Below are 19,824 nucleotides of genomic sequence, written 5' to 3' on the forward strand. Positions count from 1 at the left end.
TGGAAAGATTTTCATAGCTTTAATTGTTAATATTCTTGATGACTTCTGTTTTTTATTGGATAATGTGCTGCTCGGTTTCCTTAACCATAATATGGATAAAGAAAAACAATTTTTACCTCAAATCTAATTGCGCTAATGGCAAAATGTAATATTCATAAATGTAAATTCACAAATAGAAAAACACTCTTACATGTTTTCTATAAGGAATTCGAGCAGGACATTAAGACTGCTCTACATTCTTCTAATAAGAAAGCTGTTAAAAGAAACACACACATTGATTGTTTTAAGGTCTTTGTGTAATCTGTAATTTGTTGTACCCCTAGCATGTTATCATTGTCTGTTTGTATACTGGTTTTTCTGCAATAAAATAAGATTCAAAACAAAAAATAAATGTAAAAACAATTAAAAAATTGTAAAACAAAGTGACATTCCTCCACAAATACATCCTCAATCAATACTTTAAATTGCCTGAATGGCAACAGAACATCAAGATGAAATGTATTTAGAATTCTGTTCTAGCAATACGGTGCATTAAAACTAAAAGCAGATTTACCTAGCTCGGTGGAGATCCTTGGAACCTCAAGAGTTAACCAATCCTGTGAACAGATTAGGCAACTCAGGTGTCTATGCTTCAACAGAAAAGTTAGATATGACAGAAGTATGAAGTAGGGCCTTGAAAACAAAAAAAGGGACTAATGTAGAGATCTATAAAGGTCTTCAGCCAAGTCCAGCCAACCCTTTGACACAGGATGCAGTGATGAGTATCAAAACTGTCACTAACAAAACGAAGGGCACTAAATGATGGCATCCAAAGGTTTTAAGAGTAGTAGAAGCTGCACTTTGATAAATAATATCACCATAATCAAGAACAGATAAAAAGGTTGACTGAATAATCTGCTTCCCACTGCTTAGAGAAAAGCACAATCTGTTTTTAAACATAAAATCCATACGCCTAAGTATTTATTTGCGGGAACACGTTCAATTGGAGAACCATCTAATGAGCGAACATGTACTTAACCTGAAACATTCTTAGGAGTTTAAAAACATGTATTTCATTTAGCCCGTAACAAGCAAAAGGTTTATTTGATTGAATAGAAGTTTCGCAATGCTTTAATTGTTACGAGTGTACTGATTGAGGAGGACAAGTGACATCCCGGCAACTATGATTAAAAAAACACATCAGAGTTGTCGAGACGGATATGGAATAATAATTGCTTTGACATGGGTGGGACAATAGTTTTTATTTATTATCGATCTTAACCTAGTCATCCAGTTAGAATGAATCCATTATAGAAAAACTAAGAGTGCCCATTCTTTTCATAATGTAGTATTATATTTTACTATTTACAATACAAACACACAAGCATCACATCACAATATGCATAAGAGACAAGTGACAGTTGTGGAAACCTTACAGCAAGCTGTCACTCAAGTCCATCTGTTCATCCAAATTCTTTCTATTCAGTGGAATTGTTATAAAAGGCTCATATGAATGTAAAGGAAAACAGCTATAGCTGTGGTCCAATTCTCTACCCTTTTCCTGAGATGTGCACTCCTACACCTTCTCATGGATTTAAATGGAATGGATTGGTGCAAAGGATATGGTCAAAACTCCATGCTTGCACCAATTCAATACTTTGAGAAACAGAACGCAGCCTATGATCTATCCAAGTTGACATCACAGTCCCTTGCTGGTAACCTTTCACCCCCTTTCCGCTTGACCCCTCTCTCACACTGCTGTCCCCTCCTGCCTCTCCCTCTTTTTCTCCTGACTTCTGAAGTACTCTTTGCTGAGTAGGACATCCCTCTTTAGGGGTAAGGTTGGCTCCTCAGCTGCCGACTCTAGCTCATCTTTCTGCCGCTGGGCGAGGAGCATGGCACGGAGCAGGGGCGGGTACGACACATAGCGTATGGGGGGCTCGGGAACAGGGTTGTAGAGTTTGAACTGCTCCTCCTCATGTTTGGGCACCAGACGCCAGTCATGGTACATCACCTTGTCCATCTCCTTCGCTTCACTCTCCTGCTTGCCTGTGGAAAATAATAATATACACAATGGTGACTTGGTCATCTTTTCCTAATCTCTTTTCTTAACATATTTATCACAACAGTGGTTAAATGGCAGTAATGCGGAGGTAGTCTGGCCCATCAGGCAGCTCTCTGTCGAGACGTCTGGTTTCACAGCGCCTCAGAACGGGACATGACTTGGAGTCTATGGCAGGAGCGGTGAAAACAGCCACCGGTTTTAATTAACTGTTCTCTCAGTCCATCACCATCTAGCACAGGGGTCTCCAACCTTTTCTAGCATGAGAAAATTAACCATGTCAAGAGCTACAAATTTTTTCAAGCTTTCAAATAGGCACATTCTTCTCTTGTCCTCCTCCCTGCAACTCTTCCCCAGGTCCTTAGTGTACTGTTCTCTGTCAATATAGCTGGTAAAATAATTGATAATAAACAACTAACGGGGTCCTATAAAATCATTTCCCGCCCCCAAATTCTGTTTAATATTTTCCCAAATTATGTTCCATTGTATTTTTCCAGATTTTTTACTCTAAAAATTACAATTGTTAGTAGACAAACAACTACGTTGATGTTCAAATTAAATGTCAATGCTTAAATCTGAAGACACTTTTTTAGGTCTGGGAAAAAAACGTGCGTGTTTTTAAAACCTCTTGAGCGTAGGGGGCAGTATTTTGATGTTTGGATGAAAAACGTACCCAAATGAAACTGCCTATTTCTAAGGCCCAGAATCTAGAATATGCATATAAATATTGTCTGTGAATATAACAGAACTGATATTGCAGGCGAAACCCTGAGGAAAATCCAACCAGGAAGTGCCTAAGAGAAACAAATCTCCCTGTTCCATTGCAAATCTCCCTGTTCCATTCCTATCCTCCATTTAAAGGGATATCAACCAGATTCCTTTTCCTATGTTGTGAACATAGGAAAATGTTGTGAACAGTCTTTAGACATAGTTTCAGGCTTTTATTTTGAAAAATGAGCAAGAAGATCACATCGAGTCATTGGATGGCTGGGTGCCAGCAGCGTTTTGCATGCGCCAACAGAGTGGAGCAGACATTTTCTCTCTCTCCTATTGAAGAAGCTTACAGTCCGGTTAAAATATTAGCGATTATAGATTGTAAAAACAACCGGAGGATTGTTTATAAAAAGCGTTTGACATGTTTCTACGAACTTTACGGATACTATTTGGAATTTTCGTCTGCCCAGTCGTGACTGCTCGAGCCTGTGGATTTCTGAACATAACGAGCCAACCAAATGGAGGTATTTTGGATGTAAAAATCATCTTTATGGAACAAAAGGAACATTTATTGTGTAACTGGGAGTCTCGTGAGTGCAAACATCCAAAGATCAAAGGTAAGATTCATTTTATTGCTTTTCTGACTTTCGTGACCAATCTGCTGTTAGCTTTTTATGTTTTGTCTGCTGAGAGAGATGTCCTTACATAAACGCTTGATATGCTTTCGCCAAAAAGCTCTTTTGAAATCTGACACGCCAGGTGGATTAACAAGCTAAGCTGTGTTTTGCTATATTGCACTTGTGCTTTCATGAAAATTTAATATTTTTAGTAATTTAATTTTTATTTGGTGCTCTGTAATTCAGCGGATGTTGACGAAAATGATCCGGCTAAAGGGATGGGGGCATCAAGAAGTTAAGGAATGTGCCATCTAATGTTCCGGTCTAGTGATGGTTCTGTACTGCTGCAGCTCATTTCATGTAAAGTTTGCAACTAACAATTAATAAATAACAAATGATATACTTACTCATGATATACTTCTGCCAAGTAAGCCTACTTTGCAGTTAACATTTAATGAGAAGGTTTTGGGGAAAGTATTTCTATCAACCCACAAGACGATAATCACATCGACTAGCTACACACGGAGTGATGGACAAACTTGCACATCACACAGACAGATGTGCAATTAATTGGAAGATATGTTAGGTTCGTCTTTTTAAGCCAATAGTGGCTGACCAGGGGTGGGGTAATGTCAATGTTGCATTGGCTAGATATAGCCGCTGGGAGCTTGCGGTGTCTGATACTTGAGATTTGTTTATGAGTTTTACATTTACATTTACATTTAAGTCATTTGGCAGACGCTCTTATCCAGAGCGACTTACAGATTGGTGAATTCACCTTATGACATCCAGTGGAACAGCCACTTTACAATAGTGCATCTAAATCATTTAAGGGGGGGGGGTGAGAAGGATTACTTTATCCTATCCTAGGTATTCCTTAAAGAGGTGGGGTTTCAGGTGTCTCCGGAAGGTGGGGATTGACTCACGGCAGAATACGTGAAAATTGCATGTACTTTCAGAATTGTTTGGCGAGCTACTCATATAGTGCCTTCGGAAAGTATTCAGACCCCTTGACTTTTTCCAAATTTTGTTATGTTACAACCTTATTCTAAAATATCTACACACAATACCCCATAATGACAAAGCAAAAACAGGTTTTTCAATTTATTTGCTAATTTATAAAACATTACACACGGAAATATCATATTTACATAGGTAATCAGACCCTTCACTCAGTACTTTGTAGAAGCACCTTTGGCAGCTATTACAACATTGAGTCTTCCTGGGTATGAGCTTGGCACAGCTGTATTTGGAGTTTATCCTGTTCTTCTCTGGAGATCCTCTCAAGCTCTGTCAGGTTGGATGGGGAGCATAGCTGCACAGCTATTTTCAGGTCTCTAGAGATGTTAGATCAGGTTCAATTCCGGGCTTTGGCTGGGCCACCCAAGGACATTCAGAGCCACTCTTGCATTGTCTTGGCTGTGTGCTTAGGGTCATTGCCCTGTTGGAAGGTGAACCTTCACCCCAGTCTGAGTTCCTTAGTGCTCTAGACCAGGTTTTCATCAAGGATCTCTCTGTAAATTTGCTCCGTTCATCTCTGCCTCAATCCTGACTGGTCTCCCAGTCCCTGCCTCTGAAAAACATCCCCACAGCATGATGCTGCCACCACCATGCTTTACCGTAGGGATTGTGCCAGGTTTCCTCCAGACGTGACGATTGGCATTCAGGCCAAAGAGTTCAATCTTGGTTTCATCAAACCAGAGAATCTTGTGTCTCATGATCGGAGTCATTTTGGTGCCTTTTGACAAACTCAATGTAGGCTGTCATGTGCCTTTTACTGAGGAGTGGCTTCTGTCTGGGCTGGTTGGTGGAGTGCTGTAGAGATGGTTGTCCTTCTGGAAGGTTCTCCCATCTCCACAGAGGAAGTCTAGAGCTCTGTCAGAGTGACCATCGGGTTCTTGGTCACCTCCCTGACCAAGGCCCTTTTCCAACAATTGTTCAGTTTGGCCGGACGGCCAGCTCTAAGAAAAGGCTTGGTGGTTCCAACCAAACTTCTTTCATTTAAGAATGATGGAGGCCACTGTGTTCTTGGGGTTCTTCAATGTTGCAGACATTTTTTGGTACTGTTCCCCAGATCTGTGCTGAAACACAATCCTGTCTCGGAGCTCTACGGACAATTCCTGTCCGGGGCACAACGTTAGCATCTGCCCATACCATAACCCCACCGCCACCATGGGGCACTCTGTTCACGTTAACATCTGCCTGGTACAGTTGAAACCGAGATTCATCCGTGAAGAGCACTCCAGTGTGTTATTGGCCATCGAAGGTGAGCATTTGCCCACTGAAGTCAGTTACGACGCCGAACTGCAGTCAGGTCAAGACCGTGGTGAGGATGACGAGCACGCAGATCAGGTTCCCTGAGATGGTTTCTGACAGTTCGTGCAGAAATTATTTGGTTGTGCAAACCCACTGTTTCATCAGCTGTCCGGGTGGCTGGTCTCAGACGATCCTGCAAGTGAAGCCGGATGTGGAGGTCCTGGGCTGGCGTGGTTCAAATCAAATCAAATTGTATTTGTCACATACACATGGTTAGCAAATGTTAATGCGAGTGTAGCGAAATGCTTGTGCTTCCAGTTCCGACAATGCAGTAATAACCAACAAGTAATCTAACTAACAATTCCAAAACTAATATCTTATACACGGTGTAAGGGGATAAAGAATATGTACATAAAGATATGAATGAGTGATGGTGCAGAGCAGCATAGGCAAGATACAGTAGATGGCATCGAGTACAGTATATACATATGAGATGAGTATGTAAACAAAGTGGCATAGTTAAAGTGGCTAGTGATACATGTATTACATAAGGATGCAGTAGATGATAGAGTACAGTATATACGTATACATATGAGATGAATAATGTAGGGTATGTAAACATTATATTAGGTAGCATTGTTTAAAGTGGCTAGTGATATATTTTACATCCTTTCCTATCAATTCCCATTATTGAAGTGGCTGGAGTTGAGTCAGTGTGTTGGCAGCAGCCACTCAATCTTAGTGGTTGCTGTTTAACAGTCTGATGGCCTTGAGATAGAAGCTGTTTTTCAGTCTCTCGGTCCCAGCTTTGATGCACCTGTACTGACCTCGCCTTCTGGATGATAGCGGGGTGAACAGGCAGTGGCTCGGGTGGGTGTTCTCCTTAATGATCTTTATGGCCTTCCTGTAACATCGGGTGGTGTAGGTGTCCTGGAGGGCAGGTAGTTTGCCCCCGGTGATACGTTGTGCAGACCTCACTACCCTCTGGAGAGCCTTACGGTTGTGGGCGGAGCAGTTGCCGTACCAGGCGGTGATACAGCCCGCCAGGATGCTCTCGATTGTGCATCTGTAGAAGTTTGTGAGTGTTTTTGGTGAATTTCTTCAGCTTCCTGAGGTTGAAGAGGCGCTGCTGCGCCTTCATCACGATGCTGTCTGTGTGAGTGGACCAATTTAGTTTGTCTGTGATGTGTATGCCGAGGAACTTAAAACTTACTACCCTCTCCACTACTGTTCCATCGATGTGGATAGGGGGGTGTTGCCTCTGCTGTTTCCTGAAGTCCACTGGTGAAGTTAAAGGTGGTCTGCGGTTGTGAGGCCGGTTGGAAGAACTGCCAAGTTCTCTAAATATATGAGGTGGCTTATGGTCGAGAAATTATCATTAAATTCTTTGGCAACAGTTCTGGTGGACATTCCTGCAGTCAGCATGCAAATTGCACGCTCTATCAACCTAAGACATCAGTGGCGTTGTGTGACAAAACTGGACATTTTAGAGTGGCATTTTGTCCCAAGCACAAGGTGCACCTGTGTAAAGTGATGCTGTTTAATAAGCTTCTTGATATGCCACACCTGCCAGGTCGATGGATTATCTTGGCAAAGGAGAAATGCTGACTAACAGCTATGTAAACAAATTTGTGCACAACATTTGAGAAATAAGCGTTTTGTGTATATGGAATATTTCTGTGATCTTTTATTTCAGCTAATGAGACCAACACTTTACATGTTGTGTTTATATTATTGTTCAGTGTAATAGGCCAAGGCTACAGCTACAGCTCCCGCCTCAATTTTAACTACACCCCTTTCAAGTCCCACATTAATGCACACTGTTGTCTAGCCCAATAGTTGGACTACAGGAGCCGATAGTATTTTTCAGTTACAACACGTTTATGGCTTCCGTCTTATGTTTACACACAGGTGTTCGGAGACACAGATAGCTCATTAGTCAATTATTCTTCAGGGTTTTCCATAAACAAGTGCTGTAACATGGAACCCTAACTCTATAAAGGTGTAATAATTTAACTTTTTAAAATATATTAACTCTTAAAAAACTCCCCCGGTCAGAAGATACTATCGTCAATAGGCACTTAGGCACTGTTACCAGGCTCTATGTAACCAGCAATTTGAGCCTGGGGACGAAGTTAATGCTGAAGAAACCTAAACCTAGGCATTATTTCATCTGTGAGAGATTATGCAATAACAGAGAGGCATATGAAAAGCTGCTGAAATGTCATTCTGTGAAAACAAATAAAAAGGTTGTCATCTCTTATCTGTTCACGACCACTATCGTGAATCACATGTCGGTACTACAGAGTACTACAGAGGAAAGCCAAACCTATTCTTTCTTCAGGAAGAGAGCATGATATAGGATGTGTGAATGGAAAATTCTCACCTTTATAGGTCAGTACTCCCCATGCTCTGCCGTGGTCCATGTTCTACAAAGAAGGCAGCAGAGTTATAAACATGTACACTACATTACCAAAAGTATGTGGACACCTGCTCATCGAACATCTCATTTTAAAATCATGGTTATTAATATGGAGTTAGTCCCCCCTTTCCTGCTATAACAGCCTCCACTCGTCTGGGAAGGCTTTCCACTAGATGTTAGACCTTGCTTCCATTGAGGTTGAGCATTGATGTTGGGCGATTAGGCCTGGCTCATAGTCGGCGTTCCAATTCATCTCAAATTAGTTTGATGGGATGGAGTTCACGGCTCTGTGCAGGCCAGTCAAGTTCTTCCACACCGATCCCAACAAACCATTTCTATATGGACCTCGCTAAGTGCACGGGGGCACTGCAATGCTGAAACAGGAAAGAAGACATTTCTTCCGAAGTTGACCGGGGCAACTCTAGCAGGGCAGAAATTTGACAAACTGACTTGTTGGAAAGGTGGCATCCTATGTTGGTGCTACGTTGAAAGTCACCGAGCTCTTTCAGTAAGGCCATTCTACTGCCATTGTTTTCCTATGGAGATTGCATGGCCGTGTGCTCGATTTTATACACCAGTCAGCAACGGGTGAGGCTGAAATGGCCGAATCCATACATTTGAAGTGGTGTCCACATACATACACTATATATACACAAAGTATGAGGCTTTATAGTCAGACTTATCAGTGTAATAACAGTGTTATAAGCCTCCACTCCTCTTCACCCTCTACCCCTGCAACTCCTTTCCACCCATCTCCCCACTCACTTCTGCAGTGTAGTCCACCTTGACCTTGGTGACCTGCCAGTAGCTAGGTGCTTCAGGGTGCTCTGTCAGCCAGGACTTGCGTGTGAACAGGTGGCCCACCCCGAACATCCTGAGGCCAGACAGCAGGGAGAAGAGACGGCTCTCTCTCCTCACGTCCTGAATAGAAATAAAGCAGTTCTAGGTTTCCCAGGTTTTCCCGAAAACACAGTCGGAAGGTTCCCAGGATCTTGCAGAAATAAGCAGGAAATCCAGGAATCACACCAACCAGGATTTCAGGAAAACTTTTGGGAAATGTACCAGAATTTTGCAACCCTATCAAGGGAACAACAGTAGTCGATGGGATCTGGCATCAGAGACCCACAACTTTCTACTCATTATTCATTGATAATAAAGAAAAAATGTATGCTTTCATTTGATTGAAATAACTAAAATTTCTGATTGCTAGTTAAGCTCCCACTTTTTACACCTGACCTGGGACTTGAACCATCAACCTTCTGGCTACTGGTCCTGCTTTCTAACCACTAGGCTACCTGGTGCCCTACACACATACCTGCCAGGCAAGCACGGGCAGGGTCTTCCTGGTGTGTGGTCGCGTCATGGTGTCGTAGTCCAGTGCATACTTCTCAGACTCCCGTGGCCGATTCTTAAGCTCCCGGTACACACGGATCTTCCGGGCCATCTCAGCGATAAGGCGGATGCGCTTCTTCTTCACCATGATTGGTCAATAATGTTGTCACTGGGTCTCCTTCGGAACCTGGAGGGGGGTGGTTACATCAGGGGTTAGGCTCACAAAGGAGTAAATAAAGAGTTCTGACCATTTTACAACAGGGGTACAAATGAAGACATTCAAAGATCTGATAACCTGGAGACACTCGCAGGTTTGATGAACTAGAATGACCCAAATACACTGAATGCAAACCCAGGTAAAAACAGAGTTTCTGGTCTAGTGAATTTGGGGCAGTATCTATCTAGCTATCTGCTGAAAGAGAATCATTAGTCCCAAATACACCAGACCATGGAACCCTAGTTTTTCCTGGGACTGCATTCAGTGTACTCCTCAAGAGTCTGATAGTTATGTAAGATAGCAACATTCTAGTCATTAAGTAAGTCATCATACTGTAGGTAATCCCATTAAAGCCAAACATCTTTATTAAGAATCTCAATCAATACTGTTAAATTGAATAACGATTACCGTTAAATATGTAAATGCAGTCCGCTTAGGTTAGCTACTATTTCACGTGCTGGCACTGGCAATCTGTCTACAGCAAGCTAGCTAACATGACATATGTTAGCCAGAGAGCATGACACGCTAACGGTAGCGGGATAGCTAAGTACTCCACTATTCAACACACAGTATTCTTGTTATCACAATAAAAAAAAAAAAAAGAGTTGCTTAAATTTCCAAGGGATGTTTTATTTTGCATAACTAGATAGCTACCTGAGACTTGACTTGACCTCCACAACACACTGCTTCCTCCGAAATTGTCAAACGACGGACAAAATTCCTCCCTGGAATTATTGATACATTACTTTAGTTCCGGGATAGAAACCGTTCCGCTTTGAAACGTTTTAGGGTGGTCACTCCGGGGAAGATCCAGACTTAGTTTTTGCTCTGCGTTGTTTGCAAAGATTGAAGTTATAACAAGCAAAATACAACTATTGTAAAATAGATTCTGTAAAATGTATATAATATGTATAAGATGGAAGTAGAAGCCCGTGTTATTGTTTATTAGTTTACTCCAATTGGGGGAGGGGTGGTAGGGATTGTGGGGAATAATTAATTAAGGAAAATATATTCTAAAAAGATGTATATATGTACACTACCGTTCAAAAGTTTGGGGTCACTTAGCAATGTCCTTGTTTTCCATGAAGACATTAGTTGCAAAATGAATAGGAATTATAGTCAAGACGTTATAAATAATGATAATTTATTGAAATAATAATTGTGTCCTTGAAACTTTGCTTTTGTCAAAGATTCCTCCATTTGCAGCAATTAGAGCCTTGCAGACCTTTGGTATTGTAGTTGTCAATTTGTTGAGGTAATCTGAAGAGATTCCACCCCATACTTCCTGAAGCACCTCCCACACATTGGATTGGCTTGATGGGCACTTCTTACAGTCAAACTGCTCCCACAACAGATCAATAGGGTTGAGATACGGTGACTGTGCTGACCACTCCATTATAGACAGACTACCAGCTGACGGCTTCTTCCCTAGAGAGTTCTTGCATAGTTTGGAGCTGTGCTTCAGGTCATTGTCCTGTTGTAGGAGGAAATTGGCTCAAATTAAGCACCGTCCACAGGGTATACCATGGCATTGCAAAATGGAGTGATAGGCTTCCTTCTTCAAGATCCCCTTTACCCTGTACAAATCTCCCACTCTACCACCACCAAAGTACCCCCAGACCATCACATTGCCTCCAACATGCTTGACAGATGGCATCAAGCACTCCTCAAGCGTCTTTTCATTTTTTTTCTGTCTCAAGAATGTTCTTCTTTGTGATCCAAACAACTCAAACTTAGATTTGTCTGTCCATAACACTTTTTTCCAATATTCCTCTTCCCAGTGTCTGTGTTCTTTTGCCCATCTTAACCTTTTCTTTTTATTGGCCAGTCTGAGAAGGCCAACATCTCGGAGTTGCCTCTTCACTGTTGATGTTGAAACTGTTGTTTTTTGCGGGTACTATTTAACGAAGCTACCAGTTGAGGACTTGTGAGGCGTCTGTTTCTCAAACTAGACACTCTAATGTACCTGTCCTCTTGCTCAGTTGTGCACCGGGGCCTCCCACTCCTCTTTCTAATCTGGTTAAAGCCTGTTTGTGCTGTTCTGTGAAATGAGTAGTACACAGCATTGTATGAGATCTTCAGTTTCTTGGCAATTTCTTGCATGGAATATCCTTCATTTCTCAGAACAAGAATAGACTGATGAGTTTCAGAAGAAAGTTCTTTGTTTCTGGCCATTTTGAGCCTGTAATCGAACCCACAAATGCTGGTGCTCCAGATACACAACTAGTCTAAAGAAGGCCAGTTGTATTGCTTCTTTAATCAGTACAACAGTTTTCAGCTATGCTAACATGATTGCAAAAGAGTTTTCTAATGATCAATTAGCTTTTTAAAATGAGAAACTTGGATTAGCTAACACAACATGCCATTGGAACACAGGAGTGATGGTTTCTGATAATGGGCCTCTGTACGCCTATGTAGATGTTCCATTCAAACAATCTGCCGTTTCTAGCTACAATAGTCATTCACAACATTAACAATGTCTACAATGTATTTTTGATGAATTTTAAGTTATTTTTAGGGACAAAAAAAATGTGCTTTTCTTTCAAAAACAAGGACATTTCTAAGTGACCCCAAACATTTGAACGGTAGTGTATAAATATGTATATATATATATATATGTTTGTGTGTGTATGTATGTACAGTCACAGCCAACAGTTTTGAGAATGACACAAATATTAATTTCCACAAAGTTTGCAGCTTCAGTGTCTTTAGATATTTTTTGTCAGATGTTACTATGGAATACTGAAGTATAATTACAAGCATTTCATAAGTGTCAAAGGCTTTTATTGACAATTACATGAAGTTGATGCAAAGAGTCAATATTTGCAGTGTTGACCCTTCTTTTTCAAGACCTCTGTAATCCACCCTGGCATGCTGTCAATTAACTTCTGAGCCACATCCTGACTGATGGCAGGCCAATCAATGCTTGGTGTTTGTCAGAATTTGTGGGTTTTGGTTTGTCCACCCGCCTCTTGAGGATTGACCACAAGTTCTCAATGGGATTAAGGTCTGGAGTGTCCTGGCCATGGACCCGAAATATCAGTGTTTTGTTCCCCAAGCCACTTAGTTATCACTTTTGCCTTATGGCAAGGTGCTCCATCATACTGGAAAAGGCATTGTTCGTCACTAAACTGTTCCAGGATGGTTGGGAGAAGTTACTCCCGGAGGATGTGTTGGTACCATTCTTTATTCATGGCTGTGTTCTTAGGCAAAATTGTGAGTGAGCCCACTCCCTTGGCTGAGAAGCAACCCCACACATGAATGGGCTCAGGATGCTTTACTGTTGGCATGACACAGGACTGATGGTAGCGCTCACCTTGTCTTCTCTGGACAAGCTTTTTTCCGGATGCTCCAAACAATCAGAAAGGGAATTCAATGGAGAAAAAAACTTTATCCCAGTCCTCAGCAGTCCAATCCCTATACATTTTGCAGAATATCAGTCTGTCCCTGAAGTTTTTCTTGGAGAGAATTGGCTTCTTTGCTGCTCTTCTTGACACCAGGCCATCCTCCAAAAGTTTTCGCCTTGCCGTGCAGATGCACTCACACCTGCCTGCTGCCATTCCTGAGCAAGCTCTGTACTGCTAGTGCCCCGATCCCGCAGCTGAATCAACTTTAGGAGATGGTCCTGGCACTTGCTGGACTTTCTTGGGTGCCCTGAAGCCTTCTTCACAACAATTGAACCGCTCTCCTTGAAGTTCTTGATGATCTGATAAATGGTTCATTTAGGTGCAATCTTACTGGCAGCAATATCCTTGCCGGTGAAGCCCTTTTAAAGCAAAGCTATGATGACGGAACGTGTTTCCTTGCAGGTAACTATGGATGACAGAGGAAGAACAATGATTCCAAGCACCACCCTCCTTTTGAAGCTTCCAGTCTGTTATTCAAACTCAATCAGCATGACAGAGTGATCTCCAGCCTTGTCCTCGTCAACACTCACACCTGTGTTAACGAGAGAATCACTGACATGATGTCAGCTGATTCTTTTGAGGCAGGGCTGAAATGCAGTGGAAATGTTTATGGGGATTCAGTTCATTTGCATGGCAAACTTTGCAACTAATTGCAATTCCTCTGATCACTCTTCATAACATTCTGGAGTATATGCAAATTGCCATTATACAAACTGAGGCAGCAGACTTTGTGAAAATTAATATTTGTGTCATTCTCAAAACTTTTGGCCACAAATGTACAGTTGAAGTCGGAAGTTTACATACACTTAGGTTGGAGTCATTAAAACCCGTTTTTCAACCACTCCACAAATTTCTTGTTAACAAACTATCGTTTTTGGCAAGTCTGTTAGGACATCTACTTTGTGCATGACACAAGTACTTTTTCCAACAATTGTTAAAGAAAGATTATTTCACTTCTAATTCACTGTATCAGAATTCCAGTGGGACAGAAGTTTACATACACTAAGTTGACTGTGTCTTTAAACAGCTTAGAAAATTCCAGAAATTTATGTCATGGCTTTAGAAGCTTCTGATAGCCTAATTGACATAATTTTAGTCAATTGGAGGTGTACCTGTGGATGTATTTCAAGGCCTACCTTCCAACTCAATGCCTCTTTGCTTGACATCATGGGAAAATCAAAAGAAATCAGCGTCAGAAAAAATTGTAGACCTCCACAAATCTGGCTCATCCTTGGGAGGAATTTCCAAACGGCTGAAGGTACCACGTTCATCTGTACAGACAAGAGTACTCAAGTATAAACACCATGGGACCACGCAGCCGTCATACCGCTCAGTAAGGAGACGCGTTCTGTCTCCTAGAGATGAACGTACTTTGATGTGAAAAGTGCAAATCAATCCCAGAAGAACAGCCAAGTACTCTGTGAAGATGCTGGAGGAAACAGGTACAAAAGTGTCTATATCCACAGTAAAACGAGTCCTACATCGACATAACCTAAAAGGACGCTCAGCAAGGAAGAAGCCACTGTTCCAAAACAGCCATAAAAAAAGCCAGAATACGATTTGCAACTGCACATGGAGACAAAGATCGTACTTTTTGGAGAAATGTCCTCTGGTCTGATGAAATAAAAATAGAACTGTCATAATGCCATAATGACCAGTTTGGAGGAAAATGGGTGATGTTTGCAAGCCGAAGAACACCATCCCAACCGTTTTTTTAATTTATTTTTTATTTCACCTTTATTTAACCGGTTAGGCTAGTTGAGAACAAGTTCTCATTTGCAACTGCGACCTGGCCAAGATAAAGCATAGCAGTGTGAACAGACAACACAGAGTTACACATGGAGTAAACAATTAACAAGTCAATAACACAGTAGGAAAAAAAAGAGTCTATATACATTGTGTGCAAAAGGCATGAGGAGGTATGCGAATAATTACAATTTTGCAGATTAACACTGGAGTGATAAATGATCAGATGGTCATGTACAGGTAGAGATATTGGTGTGCAAAAGAGCAGAAAATAAATAAATAAAAACAGTATGGGGATGAGGTAGGTAAAATTGGGTGGGCTATTTACCGATAGACTATGTACAGCTGCAGCGATCGGTTAGCTGCTCAGATAGCAGATGTTTGAAGTTGGTGAGGGAGATAAAAGTCTCCAACTTCAGCAATTTTTGCAATTCGTTCCAGTCACAGGCAGCAGAGAACTGGAACGAAAGGCGGCCAAATGTGGTGTTGGCTTTAGGGATGATCAGTGAGATACACCTGCTGGAGCATGGGGGTGGCAGCATCATGTTGTGGGGGTGCTTTGCTACAGGAGGAACTGGTGCACTTCACAAAATAGGTGGCATCATGAGGAAAGAAAAGTATGTGGATATATTGAAGCAACATCTCAAGACATCAGTCAGGAAGTTAAAGCTTGGTCGCAAATGGGTCTTCCAAATGGACAATGACAGACTTCCAAAGTTGTGGCAAAATGGCTTAAGGACAACAAAAGTCCAGGTATTGGAGTGGCCATCACAAAGCACTGACCTCAATCCTATAAAAAAATTGTGGGCAGAACTGACAAAGCGTGTGCGAGCAAGAAGGCCTACAAACCTGACTCAGTTACTCCAGCACTGTCAGGAGGAATTGGCCAAATGTGATGAAAAAAATTAAAGCAGAAAATGGTATTTATTCATTTTTTATTTCACCTTTATTTAACCAGGTAGGCTAGTTGAGAACAAGTTCTCATTTGCAACTGCGGCCTGGCCAAGATAAAGCATAGCAATTCGACACATACAACAACACAGAGTTACACATGGAATAAACAAAACATACAGTCAATAGTACAGTAGAACAAAAGAAAACAAAACGTCTATATACATTGAGTGCAAATGAGGTAAGATAAGGGAGTTAAGGCAATAAATAGTCCATGGTGGCGAAGTAATTACAATATAGCAATTAAACACTGGAATGGTAGATGTGCAGAAGATGAATGTGCAAGTAGAGATACTGGGGTACAAAGGAGCAAGATAAATAAATATATACAGTATGGGGAAGAGGTAGGTAGATAGATGGGCTGTTTACAGATGGGCTATGTATAGGTGCAGTGATCTGTGAGCTGCTCTGACAGCTGGTGCTTAAAACTAGTGAGGGAGATATGAGTCTCCAGCTTCAGAGATTTTTGCAGTTCGTTCCAGTCATTGGCAGCAGAGAACTGGAAGGAAAGACGACCAAAGGAGGAATTGGCTTTGGGGGTGACCAGTAAGATATACCTGCTGGAGCACGTGCTACGAGTGGGTGCTGCTATGGTGACCAGTGAGCTGAGATAAGGCGGGGCTTTACCAAGCAGAGACTTGTAGATAACCTGCAGCCAGTGGGTTTGGCGACGAGTATGAAGCGAGGGCCAGCCAACGAGATCCTACAGGTCACAGTGGTGGGTAAGTGTATGGGACTTTGGTGACAAAACGGATGGCACTGTGATAGACTGCATTAAATTTGTTGAGTAGAGTGTTGGAGGCTAAATAAATCTCTCCCTACTATTATTCTGACATTTCCCATTCTTAAAATAATGTGGTTATCCTAACTGACTTAAGACAGGGAATTCTTACTTGGATTAAATGTCAGGAATTGTGACCAACTGAGTTTAAATGTATTTGGCTAAGGTGTATGTAAACTTCCGGTTTCAACTGTATATATATATTTTCATTCGATAATGATAATCATCAGGATATTAATCAAATTATGTATAAAAGTTGCATATCTGCTTCAGACTCAAGAATACCTGAACAAACGAAAGGCTTTAATGTTTCTTATTTGTCAGAAGTAGAACTCACAAATAACATTTTAACTCCTTTTAAAAAAAAAGCTGTAAACCCAAGTTATGAGCAATAAATATATATTTTTTAAATAAAATAGTGCAAGTCAATATTCATTATAACTGTTAGCCTAATGGCACATCACAGTTTATATTGGGGTAGTTGTCTTACCTTACAAGTAAGAAAGACAAATCTGTCTACTGTCTCTAGCTTTAATGATAATTATCACAATTTTAATCAAATAATGTTTAAAAAGGGTCATTTACATTTACATTACATTTAAGTCATTTAGCAGACGCTCTTATCCAGAGCGACTTCAGACTCAAGCCTGCCTGAACAAATCAAAGGCTTTAATGTTTATTATTTATTGTCAGAAGTAGAAGAACTCGCAAATAACATGAACTCCTTTTTTAACTTATAGCTGGGCGCTGTATTGAGTAGCTTGGATGAATAAGGTGCCCAGAGTAAACTGTCTGCTACTCAGGCCCAGTTGCTAATATGTGCATAGTATTAGTAGATTTGGATAGAAAACACTCTGAAGTATCTAAAACTGTTTCAATGATGTCTGTGAGTATAACAGAACTCATATGGCAGGCAAAAACCTGAGAAAAGAATCCAACCAGGAAGTGGGAAATCTGAGGTTTGTAGTTTTTCGACTCTTTGCCTATCAAATACACAGTTTCTATGGGGTCAAATTGCACTTCCTAAGGCTTCCACTAGATGTCAACAGTCTTTGTTTGATGCTTCCTACTGTGAAGTGGGGGCGAATGAGAGAGGCATGAGCTGACCACGCGCTTTCACGTGATAGTTAGCTTGAGTTCCATTGCAATTCTACAGACAAAGGAATTCTCCGGTTGGAACATTATCGAAGATTTATGTTAAGGTTATTTTGTGTGCAAATGCAAATAGTTTTTACCTGTGATTTTTTTAAATTCACCTCAACAGATGGTGACCCCAGCTAGGAGCTAAAGAGCGGCGATGTTTCCCAGCTCTCGCCTTCCTTTCATCCTTCTTCCAAACCAAGTAATTTGCCCTTATGTCGAAGCACTTGGTTCTCTTCTTGATTCTCCTCCGTTAGCTCTCCTTCTGTTTCTCCTGCGCCTTGTCCATGTTCAGTCTCACCTTGATTGATAACAGGAATAAATGCAATTATATTTAATATTGCAAATACATTTCTTATATCTCTTGGTGTGACCTTATATAGACAGGTGCGTGCCTTTCCAAATCATGTCCAATTAATTGAATTTACCACAGGTGGACCCCAAGTTGTAGAAACATCTCAATGATGTTCAATAGAAACAGGATGCACCTGAGCTTAATTTTAAGTCTCACAGCAAAGGGTATGAATACTTACATTATGTTTTTAATTTTTAATAAATGTGCATACATTTCTAAGAACCCGTTTTCACTCTGGGGTATTGTGTGTAGTTTGATGAGGAAAACATTTTATTTAATCCATTTTAGAATAAGGTTGTAATGTAACACAATTTGGAGAAAAAAAAAGAGTCCCTCGGTCAAGTTTTGAATTTCAAGCACAGATTCGACTACAAAGACCAGGGAGCTTTTCAAAAGCCTCAACGAAAGGCAGTGATTGGTTGATAGTTAAAAATAACAAATCAAACATATCTTTTTGAGCAGGTTAATAGTTATGCTGTGCATTATATATTAAACATACCCGGACACATAAAAGATAGTCGCCCTTCTGAACTGAACTGCAGGACAGGAATGAAATTGCTCAGGGACGTTACCATGTGGCCATTGGTGATTTTAAAACATTTATAGAGTTCAATCTGTGATGGTAGAAAACTGAGGATGGATCAACAATACTGGAGAGTTTTTCAGGGTAAAAAGAAACAGGATGGAGCTAAGCACATGCAAAATCCTAGAGAAAAACCTGCTTCAGTGTGTTTTACACCAGAGAGGGAGAGGAATTCCCCTTTCAGCAGAACAATGACCTACAACACAAGGCCAAATCTACACTGCAGTTGTTTACCAAGAAGAGAGTGAATGTTCCTGAGTGGCAAAGTTAGTTGACTTAAATCTGCTTGAAAATCTATGGCAATACTTTTTTTTCTACGACGACAAATCGCCTTTTACCATGAGAACATCTAGTCTGTGTGAGAGAACTGTTTTTTTCTTGTCGTCAAATCCCTGCCAAAAGTCACATGACCTAAACGCTTCCAAATATGGAGTTGCAGGTTTTCCATATCTCTCCTATGTGCAAATATTTATGGCAGTCATTTTACTTAAGGCCCTCGATTTACAGTTAGGAACCAATATACACAGTCAGTTAGGAAAGCAAAGGCTAGCTTTTTTAAACAGTAATTTGCATCCTGTAGCACAAATTCCAAAAGGTTTTAAGACACTGTAAAGTCAATGGAGAATAAGAGCACCTCCTCCCAGCTGCCCACTGCACTGAGGCTAGGAAACACTGTCACCACCGATAAATCCACGATAAGCATTTTTCTACGGCTGGCCATGCTTTCCACTTGGCTACCCCTACCCCGACCAACCGTTTTGTACCCCCGGCAGCAACTTGCCCAAGCCCCCCCCCCCCCACGCTTCTCATTCATCCAAATCCAGATAGTTGATGTTCTGAAAGAGCTGCAAAATCTGGACCCCTATAAATCAGCTGGGCTAGACAATCTGGACCCTCTCTTTCTAAAATTATCCGCTGCAATTGTTGCAACCCCTATTACTAGCCTGTTCAACCTCTCTTTTGTATCGTCTGAGATCCCCAAAGATTGGAAAGCTGCCGTGGTTAACCCCCTCTTCAAAGGGGGAGACACTCAAGACACTACCTGTTATAGACCAATATGCATCCTGCCCTGCCTTTCTAAAATCTTCGAAAGCCAAGTTAATAAACAGATCACCTACCATGTCGAATCCCACTGTACCTTCTCCGCTATGCAATCTGGTTTCCGAGCTGGTCATGGGTGCACCTCAGCCACGCTCAAGGTACTAAACGATATCATAACCGCCATCGATAAAAGACAGTACTGTGCAACAACCTTCATCGAC

General features: G+C 41.2%; 1 protein-coding gene across 2 annotated transcripts; it reads right to left on the minus strand.

The window, feature by feature from the left end:
* Positions 1 to 1,226: 1,226 nt before the first annotated feature.
* mrps34 (mitochondrial ribosomal protein S34) lies at positions 1,227 to 10,322 on the minus strand. 2 transcript variants are annotated; one of them, XM_064988908.1, is made up of 5 exons: positions 10,254 to 10,322; positions 9,366 to 9,569; positions 8,816 to 8,971; positions 8,015 to 8,057; positions 1,227 to 2,028 (listed from the first exon to the last, which is right to left on the minus strand). In XM_064988908.1, the coding sequence occupies exons 2-5, from the start codon at positions 9,528 to 9,530 to the stop codon at positions 1,730 to 1,732; spliced, it is 663 nt and encodes a 220-aa protein (XP_064844980.1). In that variant the 5' UTR covers positions 9,531 to 9,569; positions 10,254 to 10,322; the 3' UTR covers positions 1,227 to 1,729. The 2 variants fall into 2 exon arrangements, with proteins under 2 accessions (XP_064844980.1, XP_064844981.1); XM_064988909.1 differs by lacking the exon at positions 10,254 to 10,322 and adding an exon at positions 10,008 to 10,232.
* Between the last annotated feature and the right edge of the window lie 9,502 nt (positions 10,323 to 19,824).

Source organism: Oncorhynchus masou, chromosome 15 (assembly GCF_036934945.1).
Source record: "Oncorhynchus masou masou isolate Uvic2021 chromosome 15, UVic_Omas_1.1, whole genome shotgun sequence".
In the NCBI taxonomy this organism is placed as follows: domain Eukaryota; kingdom Metazoa; phylum Chordata; class Actinopteri; order Salmoniformes; family Salmonidae; genus Oncorhynchus; species Oncorhynchus masou.